Source organism: Aegilops tauschii, chromosome 4, assembly GCF_002575655.3.
Source record: "Aegilops tauschii subsp. strangulata cultivar AL8/78 chromosome 4, Aet v6.0, whole genome shotgun sequence".
Classification (NCBI taxonomy): Eukaryota; Viridiplantae; Streptophyta; class Magnoliopsida; order Poales; family Poaceae; genus Aegilops; species Aegilops tauschii.
The window spans coordinates 167,371,904-167,391,627 of NC_053038.3; the positions used below are offsets into that span (position 1 = coordinate 167,371,904).

Here is a 19,724-nt window from a genome sequence, read left to right on the forward strand (position 1 = left end):
AGGTGACTTTCACAGTATTACCGAAAAAGGCTTTCACCCCACTTTATATATAAAGCAAACCACCAGAGCCACAAGTTCCAACATACAAGCACACACCACACACGCCCACAAGTTGCGCATAGTCAAAGCACGGCAAGATCCAGGTTTTGCTGAGGGCACAACTCAACAAGCCCTAAAGAGAATAAAGAGGGGGATGCAAAGGGCCAGAGCCTAGCCATAGGCACTGCCACAGTGAGTCCGAGGGACTAATCCGGCTCCGGACGTGGTGGGGGAAACGGCGGAGCCAAGCGGAAGGCCAACGCACGAAGATCTGCAATGAAGATGTCGATGGCGTCCCGATCCTGCGGGCGGCTAAGCGGCCGCCAAAGCTGCAAGTAACCACACATTTTGAAAATCGCGCAAGTAGATCGTCGAAGAGGCGCACACTGAATCACAAGCTTATTGCGAACTGTCCATAGGGTCCACATGAGAACCCCAGTACCCAAGCACCCTATGTTTTTAAGGCGGTAAGGCGAGGCGAGGCGCTGGGGGGCGCCTCACTGCCTAAGCGCTAAGGCATAAGGCGAGGCGACGCCTTAGAGACTTGTAAGCAACAGAATTAAGTAGAATTTGGTAGGCATTAAGCAACTAGGCATACAGCCATACACACCTTGCAACTGATTGTTGTAGAGCCCATATAGCATCCATTCCTATCCTCTTTGCACTTGCTTTTCTCCCCAGCAGAATTCTGCATCAACATGAAGTCATGAACAAATATGTTAGAATAATGTATCACTTACCAGTGCACATTCCACAAAAAATAGAAATAAAAAAATAGAAATAAAAGTGAGGCAGCGAGCAAAAGTGGAAAGAAAGATAGCAAGTATGAGTGCAACTGCAATCTGCAATGCATGGCATATTACATAACCATTAACCAATTCAAATTACACAAGTCCAGTAGTCCACATAACAAAGGTCCACATAAGACAAACAGAATAATAGATAATTCCAGCATAGCAGAAGGGATAAAGGTGGCCAGCTCAGCTCTCTCATGTCTCTCCACTCTCAAAGTCTCAATCAAAAGTCATCATCATCAAACTCATTGGCATTGGTGCTGTCTTCACCATCTTGGTCAACATTAGTTGGCTCTTAATCGTCATTGCTCACATCATCATCATCCTCAACGTAGTCTGAATCCTCCTCCTCCTCCGCATAGGGCATACTTGAGTGTTGCTCTTGCTCCAAGTCCTCTGCCTCATCTTCTTCAGGAATTGTAGGTCGTGTTGTAGTAGGTCTCTTGCGTGCGTAGTGTTGCAGACGGACATTTGTCTGGCCCCTACGAAGTGTAGTTGCTGTCCTATGCAGATTGCGGCCTCGAAGGTTTGAAGATGCACCAATAGCCACATCAACATCCTCCCATGTAATGTCTTGATTGTCTTCAGGACAACCTCGAGCACCTTGAGGTTGTGATAGTGATGGGTCCACCCACTCATTGCCCCAATAAAAATCCTCAATGACCAAAGCCTCAAAGCTATTCTCGCCCACCTTCTCACGCCTCTTTTGAAACCATTGCATATTCTTCCGGTTGTATGAAACAAAGACAAGATCATTCAACCTTTTCCATTGTAACCTGTTCCTTTTCTTCGTATGGATCTACAAAGTAGAAACAAGTGAAATAAGTAAATTACTTGCTGAAATCATCATTGAACAAACACAAATACTGCTTTACTAGTTGACTTACAAATTCAAACGTGCTCCAATTCCTCTCACAACCAGATGATGAAGCACAAAGACTAACAATGCGCTTTGCAAACCTTTGTAGGTCAATGGCCCAACCACCAAATGAACTCCACCAATCAACTAAAATGATAAAAACTGACACATATTAAGAGTTTGTACAGAAATTACATTGCTGGAACTGGAATTAACATGCTGAAATTAACATGATGCATTTAATATGACTCACGAGGGTTTCTTGTGCTCATGGTCTCGAGTGCCAATGGATTAGAAAAGCCTTCTCGCTGGCCCTCATAGAGCACAGATTGTTGATCAATCTTTTTTCGAACATTGGCATCCGGTACCATTTTTGCAAGCACATCATTAAAGCAGCTCCTAAGCTCCCCAACTAAGGCATCATCATTTCTGCTTACAATAGGAAAGAACTTTCCTGGGTTCAAAAATAGAGCAGCCCCATACAATGGATGATCCATTTGATTCTCCCAACGCTTGTCAACAATGGCCAAGATCTTCTTGAGCAATGGTTGCTTGTTTTGTTGAGGGAAACCTAGATTGAGCCTCTCCTTTGCATAAATCATAAGTGCTTTAATCTCTGGCATGGCAGGCTTCTCATCACCATCCGCTACTCTAAGAACTCTAAGAAGTGGAGTTGAAGCTCTAAGGCAGTCCTCAATTGCGCTCCACCACTCCGTTGAAAGTATAATCTCTTGCACATTCAAGCCAACTTGTGTTTTTGCTAACTTGTTTCCAACCCATTCATCAGATGTAAATAAACTCCTCAATGCAGCCTTGTTCTTGACCAAACTCCTAAGTGTGAGGATGGCTGTGGCAAAACGAGTGGCTGCTGGTCTCACAAGATCCCCACCCGTGGCCTTCCTCATTGGACTAAGAAGTCTTCCATGTCTATAGATGAAAGTTGTGACACGTCTAGCCCCTGCAATAGGCTTCTTAAATGCCTTCAACTTTCCTATATCTTCCAACATTAGGTCCAAGCAATGACATGCACACGGGGTCCAATATAGAGTAGGCATCCTCTCCATTAGAAGGTGACCAGCTTTCTTGTAATTAGCACCATTATCGGTGACAACTTGTACCACATTCTCTTTTCCAACATCCAGAATTCTCTTCTCAAGCAAATCAGCTATCATATCACCGTCATGACATACACTTGAGGCATCAACCGACTCCAAAAAGAAAGTGCCCTCTGGACTATTAACAAGGAAGTTAATCAAATGGCGTCCTCTTTTATCCGACCAGCCATCCGACATGAGTGTGCATCCATATTTTTTCCATGCTGACTCGTGTTGCCTCCTCAAAAGTCCTGTTTCCTTCACACAATCATTAAGCAATGGCTCTCTCAGCTCATGTGCACTAGGAGGCTTGTAACCTGAACCATATTGACAAGAGGCTTCAATTGCGACCTCAAACTGCCTACTACTTGCAGCATTGAATGGAATGCCACACTCGTAAAAGAACAATGCCCACTGCATATTGACATAATGCCTCTCTCCCGGAGTCTTTGTGCTAGACTCCATGTTGCTTTGAGAACACCCAGAGCGTTTTTCATCTACAAGATCCTCAGGTGTTCTTCGTAGCATGGCAACAATTGGCTTGGAACTATTGGCGGCAGCAGCAACATTTTACCTTGCATGTTGGTGATAAACGCTTTCTTATTCTGTTTGGCTGCTGTCCCTGAGCTTGGCCTTTTAGAGGCGATGTTTGCTCCAACTGAACTCACCTCCACAACCTCCTGATCATCATCTACATCTACTACTCCCTTGATCCTCCTATTTTGCTCCAAATATGCTCTCATTTCTCTCCTCAGTTGTGTGGTGGCCTTACGACAACCAATTGCATCTCCCCCGACGCCCGCAAGATGCTCCTTGTGCCTCTTGATCCCTCCAGAAGTTATCTTGCCACAAAGAGCGCACACAACAAGATCCTGATTTGGAGGCTCAGACCAATATCCATAGTTCCATCCCGGATCATTTGACCGTTGTGGCTTCCTTGTTGGATCTTTCATTGGATCGTAGGTGGGCTCACCCCCATCAGCTGCTGCATTTCCATCCATGGTGCTACACTTCTACTACCTGCAGCAAACAACCAAACACAAAGGAATATTAGCATAACTGATAAAAGGGCTGCCATGGCAACAAGGCAACAAACAATAAAGTACTTACTAGATAGACAAAAGGGTACCAGACAGATGAAAAGGCTGCCGTGGCAGCAACTAAACTACTCTACTCATGCAGATATAGCAAACAGCGACAATCAACTAGCCATTAAACTAATCAGCATTCAACTAGTCATTAAACTAATCCATTGTTGAGCACAACACATCATGCATCAGTATTCAACTAGCCTTTATTCTAATCCACCCATCAATCTAAGAGCCATCATTATTCTAATACAAGCAGGAGCCCATCATTCATTATTCTAATCCACCCATCTTCCACTAATATGCTATAAAAGGAGGGGGGAAAAGAGGAGGCAGGAGGGAAGCCCCATACCTTGTTGATTGCTTGTTGCTGCCTGCTGCCTTGGTCCTCTTGGAGAGGTGCTGCTTGCTTGTTGTTCTGGAGAGGATGGAGAATCTGCAGGAGAGGAGGGGGAGGAGGAACTGCAGGAGAGGAGGGGGAGGGGGATCTGCCGGAGAGGAGGGGGAAGCTGCCAGAGAGGAGGGGGAGAAGCTCAGATCCAGCCTGGGGGTGGGGGAAACTGAAAATGGTTACATGTCTCTCTCTCTCTCTCCCTCTAGTACCTGTTGGCGCCAAAACAGACTTTCCCGCCCTTTCCTTCCCTCCTAGTTATCTGTTTCCCGCCTAAACCACCCAGCTCTGTCTAAGGCGTCCTTATTTGCCTAAGGCAGGCAGAGTGGCGCCTAGGCGGACGCCTTGGACGCCTTAAGGACTAAGGCGGACGCCTTAGGCACACATGTAAGGCAAGGCCGATGCCTTGACGCAGGCGACGCCTTAAAAACAGAGCAAGCACCTAATGTGGCGCGACCGCATCGTGGAAGCCTGGAGTTCCACGAAGAGGTCAGGGAAGTTGGTATTGCACCAATGGCCACCAACCACCTCGCGGAAGCAGCTCCAAAGGAATTGCGCGGACATGCAGGTGAAGATGTGATAGTGTGTGAACATGGACTTCTAACTCCAGCCACACTGCTATCCTATCCTATCCCATCCTTACAGGCTCAATAAATGTCTGCCTTCTTATCCTGCCAAGTACAGGTTATCCTTGACCCTTGTGCTTGCTTGGAGAAGAGTTTCCTTGGAGATTGGGTTGAAAACAACATTCTACCCCTCAACCCTGTCATCGGGATTGGATGTTGACGATCCCGACCTTGTCGCGCAGCTCCTGGAACCGGACGCGACCAAGTGGCTTCGTCAGGATGTCTGCCTTCTGCTCACCAGTCTTGATGGCCTCCACGACCACCGTGCCCTTCTCGACGCAATCTCATATGAAGTGGTATCGGAGATCAATTTGCTTGCTGTGGTCATGCAACACTGGATTCTTGCAGAGGGAAATTGCCTACTTATTGTCGCCAAAGATGAGTGTAGCGGTGGTGTCTTGGTTCAACATCTCGCCGAGAAGACGAGCCAACTAGATTCCCTGACATGCCGCTGTTGTTGCCGTGATGTACTCCGCCTCGCACGAAGAAGTCGCGACAACCTTCTGCCTCATCGATTGCCAGCTAACGGGACTGCTCCCAAGGAAGAACATTATGGCAGAGGTGCTCTTCCTGGAGACAATGTTGCCAACGTGGTCGGAGTCCCTGTAGTCGACCAGGTTCTCGCTGCCACCACGGCGATACACGCATTCGTGCGTGATCGTGCCTGAGATGTACCAGAGCAGGTGTTTGAGGGCAGCGAGATGATCGCTTGTCGGGGCTTCCATGAACCTACTCAGGAACCCGACAGTGAACGAGATATTCGGTCGGGTATGCACGAGATACCTAAGGCTTTCGAGATGGTGCGGTACAACGTTGCGTCCACCGGCTTCTCGGCGCTCTCCTTGCTGAGCTTGAGCCATGCCTCCATCGGGGCTTGCACGGTGTGGCATGTAGACATGCCAGCTCGCTCCAGAATCTTGGCGGCGTAGGCCGTTTGCGTGATTGTCGTGCGACCACGCTCCTGGTTTACCCCTAACCGAGGAAGTACCGGAGCAGCCCGAGGTCGCTCATGCTGAAGAGATGTTGCATCTCTCACTTGAAGTGTTGAACCTCGCCGTGCTCAGCCCCGGCGATGACCAGGTCGTCGACGTAGATGCCGACAGTGAGCAGCGTGTTCGCGGTGTCACGCAAGTACACGCTGTGCTCAGAAGCGTTGCGGGAGAACCCAAGTGATGCGAGGCTCGCATCCAGCTTGGCGTTCCACGCTCTCGGGGCTTGCCGGAGACCTACAGGGCCTTGTGTAGCTTGTACACGCCTTGCTCGCGTCCTTCCGCGATGAAGCTAGGTTGCTGGGAGACGTAGACTTCCTCCTCGAGGTCGCCATTGAGGAACGCCGCCTTGACCTCCATGTGGTGAACTTCCCAGGGCCAGGATAAGTCGAACAGACTCGAGCCTTGCTACGGGAGCAAAGACTTCCTGGAAGTCCACCCCTGTGCGTCGCGCATACCCTTTTGCAATGAGCCGGGCCTCTTGCTTGACAATGGCGCCGTGCTCGTCCTTCTTTACCTTGAACACCCACTTGAGCCCAATAGCTCGATGCCCTGCGGGCAGCGTGGTGAGTGTCCAAGTAGCGTTGTCATCGATCGACGACAGCTCATCTAGCATCATGCGATGCCAGCAATCCTCACGCTCTGCTTCAACAAATGTGGTCGGCTCCTCGCCGGCCATCAGATGCAACATCTCGTCGTTGTCATCGTCGTCGAGATTCACCGCCAATTGTGGTGGCTTGGCGAGGTCATCGACACGTTGGTACCAGTGTGGGACGCCGGCACTATCATCGGCGTCGAACTAGTCCGATCACACTGTTGGTGGAGTTGCAAATTGAATCGGCACAACTTCGCTTGAGGTGTTCGGGGTTGCTAACCGCGAGGTTGTTGTGCTCGTTGTGTTTGGAGCCACTGGGCTTGGGGCCGCAGTGCTCGGGGTGCTGTACGTCTGTACCCAGGGTCGTTGAGCTCGGGGTTGCTCTGCTCGGGGTCTCCATTGTGCTCGGGGTTGCTGCCCCAGCACCATCACTTGTGCACACCGTGTACTCCACGGTGAAGGAGCTGCTTGCTGGCGCCTCCCAGTTCCAACGTGCCTCCTCGTCGAAGATAACGTCGCGGGAGACGTGTACACGCTTCATGACGGGGTCATACATCTTGTACGCCTTGATCCCGTCTCGTAGCCCATGAACACCATCGGGGTGCTCCTGTCGTCGAGCTTCTTTAGCTGTGGGCGCGCCGTCTGACGTGCCCAACACAGCCGAAGGTTTGAAGGAAGCACACATCAGGCTTCCTCCTGTACCACACCTCGTAAGGCATCTTGCCGTCGACGCTCCTTGTGAAGGAGCGGTTGAGGATGAAGGCAATCGTGAGCACGGCCTCCCCCCAATACGTGCCCAGCACCTGCTTTACTTTGAGCATGCAGCGTGCCATCCCGAGCACCATCTGGTTCCTCCGCTCGACGACGCCGTTCTGCTACGGCGAGTAGGGGGCCGTGAGATGATGTTGCACCCCTTTGTCGTCGCAGTGCTTGTAGAACGTGGCCGACGTGAACTCGCCACCACAGTTTGTGCGCAGCACACGCAGCTTGTGGCAGCACTCAACCTCTGTTGCCGCTTGCTGCTTGACGATGCCTCGCTCCGCCTCGTTCTTGGAGCGAGGAGTATCGCCCACATGAACTTGCTATAGTCGTCGACGAGCAGCAGGATGTAGCGATGCCCGCCAGGCGTTGCCGGGGTGATCTGGCCGCAGAGGTCCCTGTGGACCAACTCCAGGGGCTTCTTTGCCCGGTACCTTGCTCTCTCAGGGAAGGGGCAGACGCCGCTGCTTCCCGGCAAGACATGTGATGTAGGTTGGAACCCTATACGGCCGATCTTTCACGAAAGGAGCGGATCCCAACTAAGAACATGAAGAACACGAGGGGAAAACGAGGGAAAACACAAGAGGAACTCTCAAAACCAACAAGATATAGTCACACATATGCTAGATCCTCGAAACACAAGGGGAGATACACGATCCAAAGTCAACAACGGACGATACAAAGGGTAACCGGTTCTTCTCCGTAAGGAGGTCTTGATGGGGCCACCCAAGAGGGGGTCTTGAATCCAACGTGGATCGTCTCCGTAGAGGGGCCGCGGTCTCTCTCGTGGAGCAGATCCGTATGGATGAGGAATGCTCTATCTCACATATGAGCTAAACCAATGCTAACCCTAGAAAGAGGGAGATGGGAGAGTATATATAGTCTAGGTGGGCGAAGGGGTACACGGGCCTCGGCCCTTACACTATGCGCAGACAGGGGAGGCCGGATGTCCGGGCGACGGGCCGGATGTCCGGGCTTTCGCGAGGTGCCGGATGTCCGGGCTGGCGGTGCTGGCCTGGATGCTCTCTGGATAGGCGGGGTTCGGATGTCCGGGAGCTCGGGACGGGCAGGATGTCCGGGCCTTTGGCCGGATGTCCGGGCTGAAGTGGTTCAGCTTCGGGTATGTTCTGTGACGGGCGCCGGATTTCCGGGCGGAGGTCGGATGTCCGGGCTGTCGGGCCGGATGTCTGGGCTGAGGCCGGATGTCCGGGGCCTGTAGACTTGGCCGCTGGCTCCTTGGCGCTGGTGACGTTTCCAGGGGCCGGATGTCTGGGGTCCTGGCCGGATGTCCGGGTCCTGGGAGTTGCACTTGACTCCTTCTGTTGGTTCTCCTCGTCCGTGAACTTGGCGGCTTGTCCGTCTTCATGAGCATCTCCAGGAGGGTCCTCTTGACACCTACTCATGCATAGCATATTGGACTTAGGTAGTAGCCATGTCTCGAGTGGATCATATATGATATCACTAAGGAAGTCACCTCGTTCTCGAGAGCTCTAGCTCGTGCTCGTGTCATAGATCCTCTTGGCTCTTGATGAGACGATGGTAGGTCCATGGGGATGACCGTAGGATGCTCCGCATCATCTCCCCTCCCTTGGGAAAGATCCGACCTCGGATCGAAATCCTCATCACCATGGTGTGGGGAGAGATCTTTGATGTTGAAAATGTCGCTCACGGGAGTACTTGTCGCGTGGGATGTCGATCTTGTAGGCGTTGTTGTTGTAGCGTGCAAGCACCTTGAAGGGTCCATCGGCTCGTGGTAGTAGTTTGGACTTGCGTTCGTTGGGGAAGCGGTCCTTGCGAAGATGTAGCCACACAAGATCTCCATTGTTGAATATCATGGGTTGCTTGTTGACGTTGAGCTTGGTCGTGAGTCGTCGTACTTGGCGCTCGATTGTGTGCCTTGTATCTTCATGCATCTTCTTGAGGTAGTTGACTCGGGCACTCGCGTTCATGGTTTGTGCGCTCTTGTAGTGGTAGAGGAAGAATGTCCAATGGGGACAACGGGTTGAAACCGTAGACGACCTTGAAGGGGGACTTGCCGGTAGTCGAATGTCTTGCACGGTTTTAGGCGTACTCGGCGATAGGTAGGCACTCCTCCCACTCCTTGATGTTCTTCTTTATCAACACGCGTAGTAGAGTGGAGAGTGTGCGGTTCGTCACCTCCGTTTGGCCGTCGGTTTGAGGATGGTATGCCGAAGAGAACAAAAGGTTGATTCCGAGCTTGGCGCACAATGTGTTCCAAAAGTAACTCAAGAACTTGACGTCGCGGCCCGAGACAATCGTCTTTGGCACTCCATGTAGTCGCAAGATTTCCCTACAAAATAAATTTGCAACATGTGAAGCATCGTCTATCTTGTTGCATGGTATGAAGTGTGCCATTTTGGAGAATCGTTCCACAACAACAAACACGGAATCCTTGCCATTTCTAGTTCTAGGCAAACCAAGGACAAAATCCATGCTAATATCTTCCCATGGTTGATACGGAATTGGAAGAGGCATATAGAGTCCATGAGATTGAGCTTTAGACTTAGCTTTGAGACATGTAGAGCATCGGTTGGTGAAGCGGTTGACGTCGCGAAACATCTTTGGCCAAAAGTAGTCCTTGGAGTGCGTGGCAAATGTCTTGTTGCGTCCGAAATGTCCCATTAGTCCTCCGCCATGAGATTCTTGCAGAAGCAACAAACGAAGAGAGGACTCGGGGATGCATAGTTTGTTAGCTCTCATAAGATAACCATCTTTGATGTAATAGCGTTCCCAAGATGTATGCGTCAAACACTTGGCATAAGGAATAACAAAAGTAGGATCATGCTCATACAAGCCTTTTATGTGCTCAAAGCCAGTGACATTCAATTCAAGTTGAGTAACAAGCATGCATATACGGGAAAGTGCATCCGCCACAACATTTTCCTTTCCTTTGATATACTTGATGACATAAGGAAATGACTCAATGAATTCACTCCATTTAGCATGATGCTTGTTCAGTTTAGTTTGACCCTTAAGATATTTAAGTGTTTCATGGTCGGTATGGATGATAAATTCATGAGGGCGAAGGTAATGTTCCCATTCATGCAAAACTCGCACTAAAGCATATAGCTCTTTGTCATAGATAGGATAATTGAGTTGCGCTCCGGAAAGTTTCTCACTAAAGTATGCTATGGGGCGCTTCTCTTGCGTTAACACACCTCCTATGCCATTACCACTAGCATCGCAATGAATTTCAAAAGGTTTGTCAAAGTTGGGCAATGCAAGCACGAGAGCATGAGTAAGCAAATTCTTAAGCTCATTGAATGCGCTATCTTGCGATGGTCCCCAAACAAAGGGTGCATTCTTCTTGCTCAAAGCATGTAAAGGAGATGCAATAGTGCTAAAATCCTTCACAAATCTTCGGTAGAAACCGGCTAAACCAAGAAAACTGCGCACTTGTTGCAAATTGGTTGGTTGGGGCCAAGTTTTAATAGCATTGATCTTAGATTCATCAACATGAACACCCTTGAAAGATACTACAAAGCCCAAGAAAACAAGCTTATCAACGCCAAAAAGGCATTTTTCCATATTAGCATAAAGACGCTCTTTTCGAAGAGTTTGTAGCACGGTGCGAAGGTGGGTGACATGCTCTTTGAGAGATTTGCTAAAAACAAGGATATCGTCGAAGTAGACCACAACAAACTCACCAATGTAAGGGCGAAACACATAATGCATAAGACGCATGAAAGTACCGGGTGCTTCGGATAAACCCATAGGCATGACTAACCACTCATACAAACCAAACTTAGTGAAAGCGGTTTTCCATTCATCACCCTCTTGTATGCGGATTTGATAGTAACCACTTTTGAGATCAATTTTGGAAAAAATAGTGGCACCGCTAAGCTCATCAAGGCGTGGAATGGGGTACCTATAGCGAACGGTGATAGCATTGATGGGTCTACAATCGGAACACATGCGAAAGCTACCGTCTCTTTTTGGCACAAGAATGACCAGTGGTGATGTTGATGTCGAACCATCCCTAAGTAGGCGAAACACGGTAGGAAACAGAAGCCACAACTCAAATTCTCAAAGCAAAACGGGTCAAAATTGTCGGAGTTGGTAGCGGGAAGGCTATGGTGGTGCTATGCGGAAGTGGTGGTGGTATGCGGAAGTGTATGTGGGCACCGGGACAAAATTGGGCGAAAGTTAGGCGGGAAACGGGGCGGTGGATGGAAGTGCTGCTGTCAGGGGCCGGATGTTCGGGCGGTCGGGCCGGATGTCTGGGCTCTGGATCCGTGGACGAACTCGATGAACACCGTGTGGAGAGGTCAAATCCGGGGCAAAATTCGGAAGATTTTGTGGATGGAAATTGGGGAAAAGATGGGGGAAAGCTAGATCTACCTACAACACACGAAATCCGCGGATCAAATCCAACAAAACTTCATCACACCAACAAATCACAAAAAAAATTTTGGGGCTATTTTTGTGGGGCAATTTTCGAATTAGGAACAAAATCAACAAAACTAGGCTAGAAAACAAAAAGAGGGGGCTCCGAAATCATGATCAACGTGGCTCATGATACCAAGATGATGTAGGGTGGAACCCTATATGGCCGATCTTTCACGAAAGGAGCGGATCCCAACTAAGAACACGAAGAACACGAGGGGAAAACGAGGGAAAACACAAGAGGAACTCTCAAAACCAACAAGATATAGTCACACATATGCTAGATCCTCGAAACACAAGGGGAGATACACGATCCAAAGTCAACAACGGACGATACAAAGGGTAACCGGTTCTTCTCCGTAAGGAGGTCTTGATGGGGCCACCCAAGAGGGGGTCTTGAATCCAACGTGGATCGTCTCCGTAGAGGGGCCGCGGTCTCTCTCGTGGAGCAGATCCGTATGGATGAGGAATGCTCTATCTCATATATGAGCTAAACCAATGCTAACCCTAGAAAGAGGGAGATGGGAGAGTATACATAGTCTAGGTGGGCGAAGGGGTACACGGGCCTCGGCCCGTACACTGTGCGCAGACAGGGGAGGCCGGATGTCCTGGCGACGCGCTTTCGCGAGGTGCCGGATGTCCGGGCTGGCGGTGCTGGCCTGGATGCTCTCTGGATAGGCGGGGTTCGGATGTCCGGGCGAGGGGCCGGATGTCCGGGAGCTCGGGACGGGCCGGATGTCCGGGCTGAAGTGGTTCAGCTTCGGGTACGTTCTGTGACGGGCGTTGGATTTCCGGGCGGAGGCCGGATGTCCGGGCTGTCGGGCCGGATGTCCGAGCTGAGGCCGGATGTCCGGGGCCTGTAGACTTGGCCGCTGGCTCCTTGGCGCTGGTGACGTTTCCAGGGGCCGGATGTCCGGGGTCTTGGCCGAATGTCCGGGTCCTGGGAGTTGCACTTGACTCCTTCCGTTGGTTCTCCTTGTCCGTGAACTTGGCGGCTTGTCCGTCTTCATGAGCATCTCCAGGAGGGTCCTCTTGACACCTAATCATGCATAGCATATTGGACTTAGGTAGTAGCCATGTCTCGAGTGGATCATATGTGATATCACTAAGGAAGGAAGTCACCTCGTTCTCGAGAGCTCTAGCTCGTGCTCGTGTCATAGGTCCTCTTGGCTCTTGATGAGACGATGGTAGGTCCATGGGGATGACCGTAGGATGCTCCGCATCAACATGCATCACACAGCTCGTTGGCGTGCATGATGTGCGACAGCCCACGCACGAGTCCACCACGAGCCACCTTTTGTAGCCCGTCGAAGTGTTGGTGTCCGAGCCGAGCATGCCAACGCCAAGCGTCGGAAACATGGCCCACGACGAGGCACATAGGTTGTATGGGGCAAAAGAAGAACTTGTGCAGGCGATTTGATCCTTGGGTTACCTTGATGAGCAACCGCCCGTCCTCGTCTCGCATGGAGAGCACTCCGCGATGGATGTTGATGTCGTATCGGCTCTCGTCGAGTTGGCCGACGCTCACGACGCTGCTCTTGAGCACTGGGATGAAGAAGACGTTCGTGAACGCCCTGTGGTTAGCCCCGTTGTTGGCGAAGACGACGGTCCCGCGCCCGTGGATGTCCACCACGGAGCCATTCGCGAACCGCACCTTTCCGGTGATCGAGCGGTCCAGCTCCGCGAACGCGTCGACCGAACCAGTCATGTGGTTCGTGGTGCCGGTGTTGAGTAACCAACCCTCGCTGAGCTTGTCTCCTACAAGCGCGGGTGTGGTCATAGCTTTCTCCTCATTGAGGAAGATGTAGCCGCACGCACACACCGTTGTCAGGGAGCCATCTCCCGCCAACCCGGTGGACCTGAACACTTGGTTGTTGGGGTATGGCTGACCTGAGTCACCGTGCGCTCCTGTACGGACTCGACGGTCGCCACCATCATGGTCAGGGAGTGGCCCACCAGATGCGCCGTACCCTCTTGCATGGACTTGGCGGGACTCGACGTTCGCGGTTGCTGGGGCATGGCTTCCCCACGCTTGTGCCTTCATCGCCTCCAAGTCGATAGGCCCCGAGAACAATGTTTTCCGGGCAATTCCTACCACTGTAGAGATGGATTCTGCTGACAGGCTCTGTGCCGCCTTCAAGGACTCGACGTTTGCCGGGACCATGGTTGCGCGAGTCGTTGTGCCCGGTTTGGGCGTAGGCCAGCATCATTGCTGGCCCAGCGTCTACGTCAGCTTGGACGAGGTTTGCCTCGGCTTCGGCAGCCTCGTCAGCTATCCTCTTGCGGCAATCGCGGGCCCAGTGGCCCTTGATGCTGCAATATCGGCAGTTGTCCTGGTCGTCGTTGCCGGCACCTCGTCCAGCCCCGCCAGGCTGCTGGGGCTGGTTTGGCTTGCGCCCGCGGTTGCCGCCACCACTCTGGGTGTGACCGCCGCCTCTGCCGGTGCCGCCTCCGCTGCTATGGGCACCGCCACCACGTGCTTGACGCTTCCTCACCTCCCACTCCTTTGATAGTAGGAGTTGTCCGCCGCCGGAGCTCTCGCAGCCGTCCTCGACTACCCGCAATCGGCCCGTGAGTGGAGAGCTCGCTCAGGTCAAGCAAGGTCTCGATGGAGACCGCTACCTGAGCGAAGTGAGGTGGCACGACGCGGAGAAAATTTCGCACGACTCGCGTCGTCCATGGTGTTGTCGAGCACTCGGAGCTGCCACGCAAGGCTGGGGATATGCATGGCAAAGTTGTCGACGAGCTCGCCCTCCTTGAAGGTGATGTTCTTGAAGTCCGCCCGTAGCTTCTGTGCGTTCGGCTCGCGCAAGCGGTTGCTACCGAGGCGCTGGGTCCGGATGGCTTCCCATGCCTCCTTGGCGCTTGCCTTCGCCGCGAGCATGCCGTGCATCTCCGGCTGCGTGGAACGCATGAGCGCTGCCACGACTTTCATGTCCTCCTTTCTCTCAACCATGCCGTCCTCCATGGGAACCTAGAGGCTCGCCTCATGGAGGTTGCACGCCATGATCAACGCCCACTCGTTGTAGTTCGAGCGCGTGAGCATTGGGAAGGTGATGGGCACAGTAACGCTGCCTGCGGTCTCGCGCACGATCTCCCTAACCACGACCTCACTGCTATGGTAGCGCCTGGACCGGCTGCGCCCTCACTGCTCCTCCGGAGGCGGCGATTGGGAGCCGTCCTGTGATGGCTGCGACCTGGTACCACCCAAGGCGGTGCGCTGCTGCTCTCCTTCTACACCGACCATGGCTATCGGAACGAGGCTTTGATGCCAATTGTTAGCCCAAACTATTGTGGTAGGGGTGTATTATGGGTGGTAGGGGCTCTACCTTATATGTGGTAGGAGTCCTGATTTGGAGTGCTAACTGTATTTTCCTAGTGGTAGGGGTCCTGCACTATGAGTGGTAGGGTCCTATACTATGAGTGGTAGGGGTGCCCAAACTAGTAGTATTCACTCACACACACACACACACACACACACACACACACACACACACACACACACACACACACACACACGTACGCTTGCACAAGCAGTACTTGTTAGGAAGTGTTAGTATTGGTCTAGGAACCCTTATTAGTCTATGTTTGCTTTTCTTGCCCCTGGGGCCTTCAATAGAGATAAGTTGTTTTCCTAACATGGTATCAGAACTAAGAGTTCTTGAGTTCAAGACCCGGCTGACGCAATTAAATTGCAGCCCACTTTCGGTCCACGTTTAGGTCCGAGGGAGCCACACGTGAGGGGTGTGTTGACGTATAAATGTATTGCCTAGTCTCTTCCATCAGATCGGTCTTTTGGTTGCATTGGCTAGAGCATGCAGCGCTTAGTCTAGTTTTTGGTGTGTTTTGGTGATGCGTCCTATAACCCTCCTAGTTTGTTCCTTCTAAAAAAAGTCCAATGTCTTCTGCATACATGATGGCTTTTGCATCTTTGTCTTGTGTGTGCTTCCTAACTTCTTGCTCTATATTTTCCGCTGCACCTACCAAATCCATTGATATTTTGTGTTTCTCATGTCATGCGCGTCTGCCAAACTTTTGTCCGTCAGCCTTTTTCTGGTCGTTGTCCTCTTTGTAGGATTTCTATGGCCTCTCTTTGCATTATTGATCTAAACCCATTCTCTTGGAGCTTCTTTCGCCGTCGGTTTTCATGGGCCATGATTCTTTAAACAATGCTTCATTCTCTTGATGTCATCTTCTATTGACAACCCATCTTCTCTTGTATCTTCTATTGATGCGGTGTCTTCCTCTGATGTGCCATCTCTTCGTTATCCCCTTTGGTGACTCGACAGGTTTTGAAGACTCTTCATGCTATGATGACACTCTCAAGACGCGGATTTGGATTACCATTTTTTTTCTAGTATTACACTTCTTCAAATGCAATGCTATTGCGTAATGCATTTGATTTGTGTGTGTGTGTGTGGGGGGGGGGGGGGGGGTGTTAGGAAGTATCAGTATATATATATATAGAGAGAGAGAGAGAGAGAGAGAGATAAGTTGCTTTCCTGACAGTACTAAGCTTGAAGTTGAATATTTTTCTCTGAAGGAGTGGCTTCATTTACAACGGAGGATGCAAGTCCTTTTATAGGACAAAGAACCGACTATAGGCTGCACATTACGTGCACTACAAACTAGTAATAGTGTGTGAACATGGACTTCTAAGTCCAGCCACACTGCTATCCTATCCTCTCCTTACAGGCTCAATAAATGCCTGCCATCTTATCCTGCCAAGTGCAGGTTATCCTTGACCCTTGTGGTTGCTTGGAGAAGAGTTTCCCTGGAGACTGGGTTGAAAACAACATCTCTTGCACTTGGAGGAGTATTCTCAAAGGTCGCGGTCTTATCAAATAAGGCTTGGTATGGCGTATAGATGGCCAAAACGTTAATATCTGGGAAGATCCATGGTACCAAGAGGGATTACTAGAAGACCTAGTAGTACAGTTAGAGGCCAAATTTTACTTCAGAAGGTCTGTGATCTGATCGACCCTATTTCTGGACAGTGGGACCAAGATCTTGTTCAACAAGTATTCAATGCTGATGTTGTCCCTCATATTCTGAGTATTCCAAATAAGGAGGGATTTGATGATCTTCCAGCTTGGCATCTCGATCCGAAAGGTAACTTTTCGGTTCGTTCAGCTTACAAACTCAAACTTCAGTTGGACGATGTTGCTGCAGGTCAAACATCAACTTCCACTGTAGCAGTTCTGACAACAAGCACTGCAAAGGTTTGGACCAAGCTTTGGAGGTTGAAAATGCCTAGGAAAATCATCATGTTCCTTTGGAGATTGAGTCACGACACCCTTCCTGTCCGGTTAAATCTTAAAGCTCGTCGTGGAATTGACCTGGATACCATTTGCCCGATGTGCAAACGCCTCGACGAGGATGGCGGCCATGCCTTCCTCAAATGTAAATTTGCGAAGGCCGTTTGGCGTGAAGCTAACCAGGAGCATGTAAGGGGATTGCTGCTCAGTTGCGCTGATGCAAAACAATCAGTCGAAGTTCTGCTATGCTTGGAGAATGTGACATCCATGTTCTGCATTTGTTTGATGTGGAATTTGTGGAAGCTAGAAATGCTGTTAATAATGGTGATAGGTGCCCTTCAGCAGCGGCGATCGTATCCTGTAGTGCTGTACAGGTTACAGAATTTTCTGAACACCTTCGTATACCTTCATGTTCAGTTGTAGCGCCTACTGAGCGCTGGTCTAAGCCTCCTGATGATTTCCTAAAGATGAACATTGATGGCTCGTTCCTAAAAGATAACAGTACAGGAGGTTGGGGCTTTTGTGTATCGGTGCTGGTATGGGCCACATCTTGTCTGAAGGCGATTGAGTTTGCGGCTGAAGTTGGGTTTGGGCGTATCATCATTGAAACAGACTCGACTGTGCTCGCTTGGGCTCTTCTTTCCAATGAATTGGATACTGCTTGTAACGGAGTTTTCTTTCGGGAGGCAAAATTTCTTCTTTTTACTAGCTTTATCGAGTTTAAGGTGCTTGTGTGTAAGCATGGCTGTAACTCAGTGGCGCATGTCCTGGCTACCCCATGGTGCCCATATGTCCCAGGGAGGTACCATGTATTGGCATGATACTGTTCCTGACGTTGTATCTTCTCTGGTGGCTAGCGATCTAGCTGCTTCTGTATGTTAGTAATAAAGCCAGGTTACTGTTTAAAAAAACGTGGGGGTGGGGGCGGGGGCCAGCCTTTTCCTTTTCAGTATGCAAAAGACAAGGATATATTGAGAATTTTAGGTGTGTGCTCAGGTAGACTAGCCAGCCAACAGTTGTTGGTTAGACATGTGCGACCTATGAGCTAATGCTTTGTCGGTACACATACTTATATGACCATTCATGCATTTTCTTGAACTCTCCAATTGTAAATGAGATGAACAGAATTGTGTGTATCAAATCTGTCCATATCATGTTGAATGGCTTTTAAATTGTTCTGCATCTTGAATTATATCGTACTAGCAGAATGCATAAAATAATTGCTCATTTGTTGGCCTTCTTGTTAGACTGGGAGAACGGCATAGAGTTACTCTTTATCTGTTCCATATTAGTTTCAATACAGCACATGGTTCATTGGAGAAAGATAGTTTAAGCCCCTCGTACTTTATGACACACCATTTGCAGCTAGAGTATTTTTTGTGTTCTTTTAAGTGGCAATTGGGAATATGTAGCCACACATTGCACATTTTTCTGCACTAATAATTATATTGCACGCGACAGCTGTAGTATTATGCCATGAAGACCTTAAGTCTGGACGTTTTACTTTCAAAAGAATTCTACTGGAATGTTCAACGAATAACCATATTAATTGAGCAGGTAGGGACCAAAAGAGACAAGTCCACTTTGGATGATACAACCAACAGAATTAATAAGTTACTATTCAAGGTAAACCCTGTAAAGTACTCCCTCCGTCCCAAAATAAGTGTCTCAACTTTGTACTAGCTTTAGTACAAAGTTGTACTAGAGTAGAGACACTTATTTTGAGACGGAGGGAGTAACATTTTTATCAGAGTTATTTGTAGCATGTCAATTTTCTAACGGGGTATTCATTTTTTTCAGATTAGATCTATACGTATGTGTGGCTCTTTGGCTCTAAACATGTGTGGAGTTGCTTGTGGTAGGCTAGATTTGTGTTATGAGATCGGTTTTGGTGGCCCCTGGTACGGTTACCAAATTATTAACGATAGTTTCACATGGAAAATATATAAACCAAAAGTCACATCTAATTGTTAAATTTTCCTCTAGGGATGTGGCTGCTGGAGCTTTGATTCTAAAGGAAGCTGGGGGTTTTGTTTTTGATCCGTAAGTTGTCAAATTTAGTCAAAACTATGTGGCTGGCTCTTGCTATCATAGTAAATAATTTGATGAGATTTTGTTTTTACATTTCTTGTTGTACATTTTCTTTCATTTTGACTTTCAGGAGCGGTGATGAGTTTGATCTGATGGCGCAAAGAATGGCAGGATCAAATGGCCACCTCAAGGATCAGTTCATCAAAGCATTGGGAGATGCAAGCTGAATAACTTATTTCTCTTTTCAAGTAGAATGAAAGAATGTAAGATGGCCCCACCAATAAGTAATTAAGGGCTAATTTTTGTGTAGTTTTAAGTGGACACTATATGCATATTTTGCAAACATGGCGGATGTAATGACATGTGGATATATTGCTCGTTTTATTGACCATGCAAGTAATGGTGTGATCAAACAGTGGGGCATAGCTAGATGAGCGTTGGGAGCGACTGGAAGGGTGAACGGGAGGGTGACGTGCTTCACGACCGGCCGTTATGCTTGCTGCCGGCTTCCTCCCCGGGAAGGGTGTCTCCCGCGAGGGAACGGGCGGGGCGAGGAGGTGGGTGTGGTGATGGGAACAAGGGAGACTTCGGCTTTGACGGTGCTGTTGCGCTCGAGCCCTCTCTTCCTCTCTACGCTGGCCGACCTGGCAGTGCGGGGGCTCCATGGCCGCCAGGAGTATGGTGGTGCGCGTGCTAGATCTAGCATGGTGGTGCGCGTGCTGGGCCGGATGCGGGGCAGGTGCACATGCCATAGAGAATCCGACCGGGGTATGGTAGATGGTCGTGGTCGCTGG

The 19,724-nt window shown here is 49.9% G+C and overlaps 2 protein-coding genes across 2 annotated transcripts in view; one reads left to right on the plus strand and one right to left on the minus strand.

The window, feature by feature from the left end:
• LOC109738639 (inositol monophosphatase 3) overlaps positions 1-19,343 on the plus strand; it is a 29,972-nt gene extending 10,629 nt beyond the window's left edge. Inside the window, exons 7-10 of the mRNA XM_020297735.3 lie at positions 18,457-18,525; positions 18,700-18,800; positions 18,886-18,942; positions 19,061-19,343. Of these exons, the coding sequence (XP_020153324.1) occupies positions 18,457-18,525; positions 18,700-18,800; positions 18,886-18,942; positions 19,061-19,157 (324 nt within the window). The 3' untranslated portion in view covers positions 19,158-19,343. The remainder of the gene's footprint in view (positions 1-18,456; positions 18,526-18,699; positions 18,801-18,885; positions 18,943-19,060) is intronic.
• On the minus strand, positions 530-11,658 carry LOC109738638 (uncharacterized). The gene is made up of 2 exons (XM_045227815.2): positions 1,946-11,658; positions 530-1,839 (listed from the first exon to the last, which is right to left on the minus strand). Exons 1-2 carry the CDS (start codon positions 3,312-3,314, stop codon positions 1,664-1,666), a joined length of 1,545 nt encoding a protein of 514 aa, XP_045083750.2. The 5' UTR covers positions 3,315-11,658; the 3' UTR covers positions 530-1,663.
• Positions 19,344-19,724: the final 381 nt, after the last annotated feature.

Coding starts and splice junctions, on each gene's coding strand:
- LOC109738638 (XM_045227815.2), bottom strand. CDS start 3,314: ATGCTACGAAGAACACCTGAGGATCTTGTAGATGAAAAACGCTCTGGG. Junction 1,840..1,945: donor CATGAGCACAAGAAACCCTC/GTGAGTCATATT, acceptor TTATCATTTTAG/TTGATTGGTGGAGTTCATTT.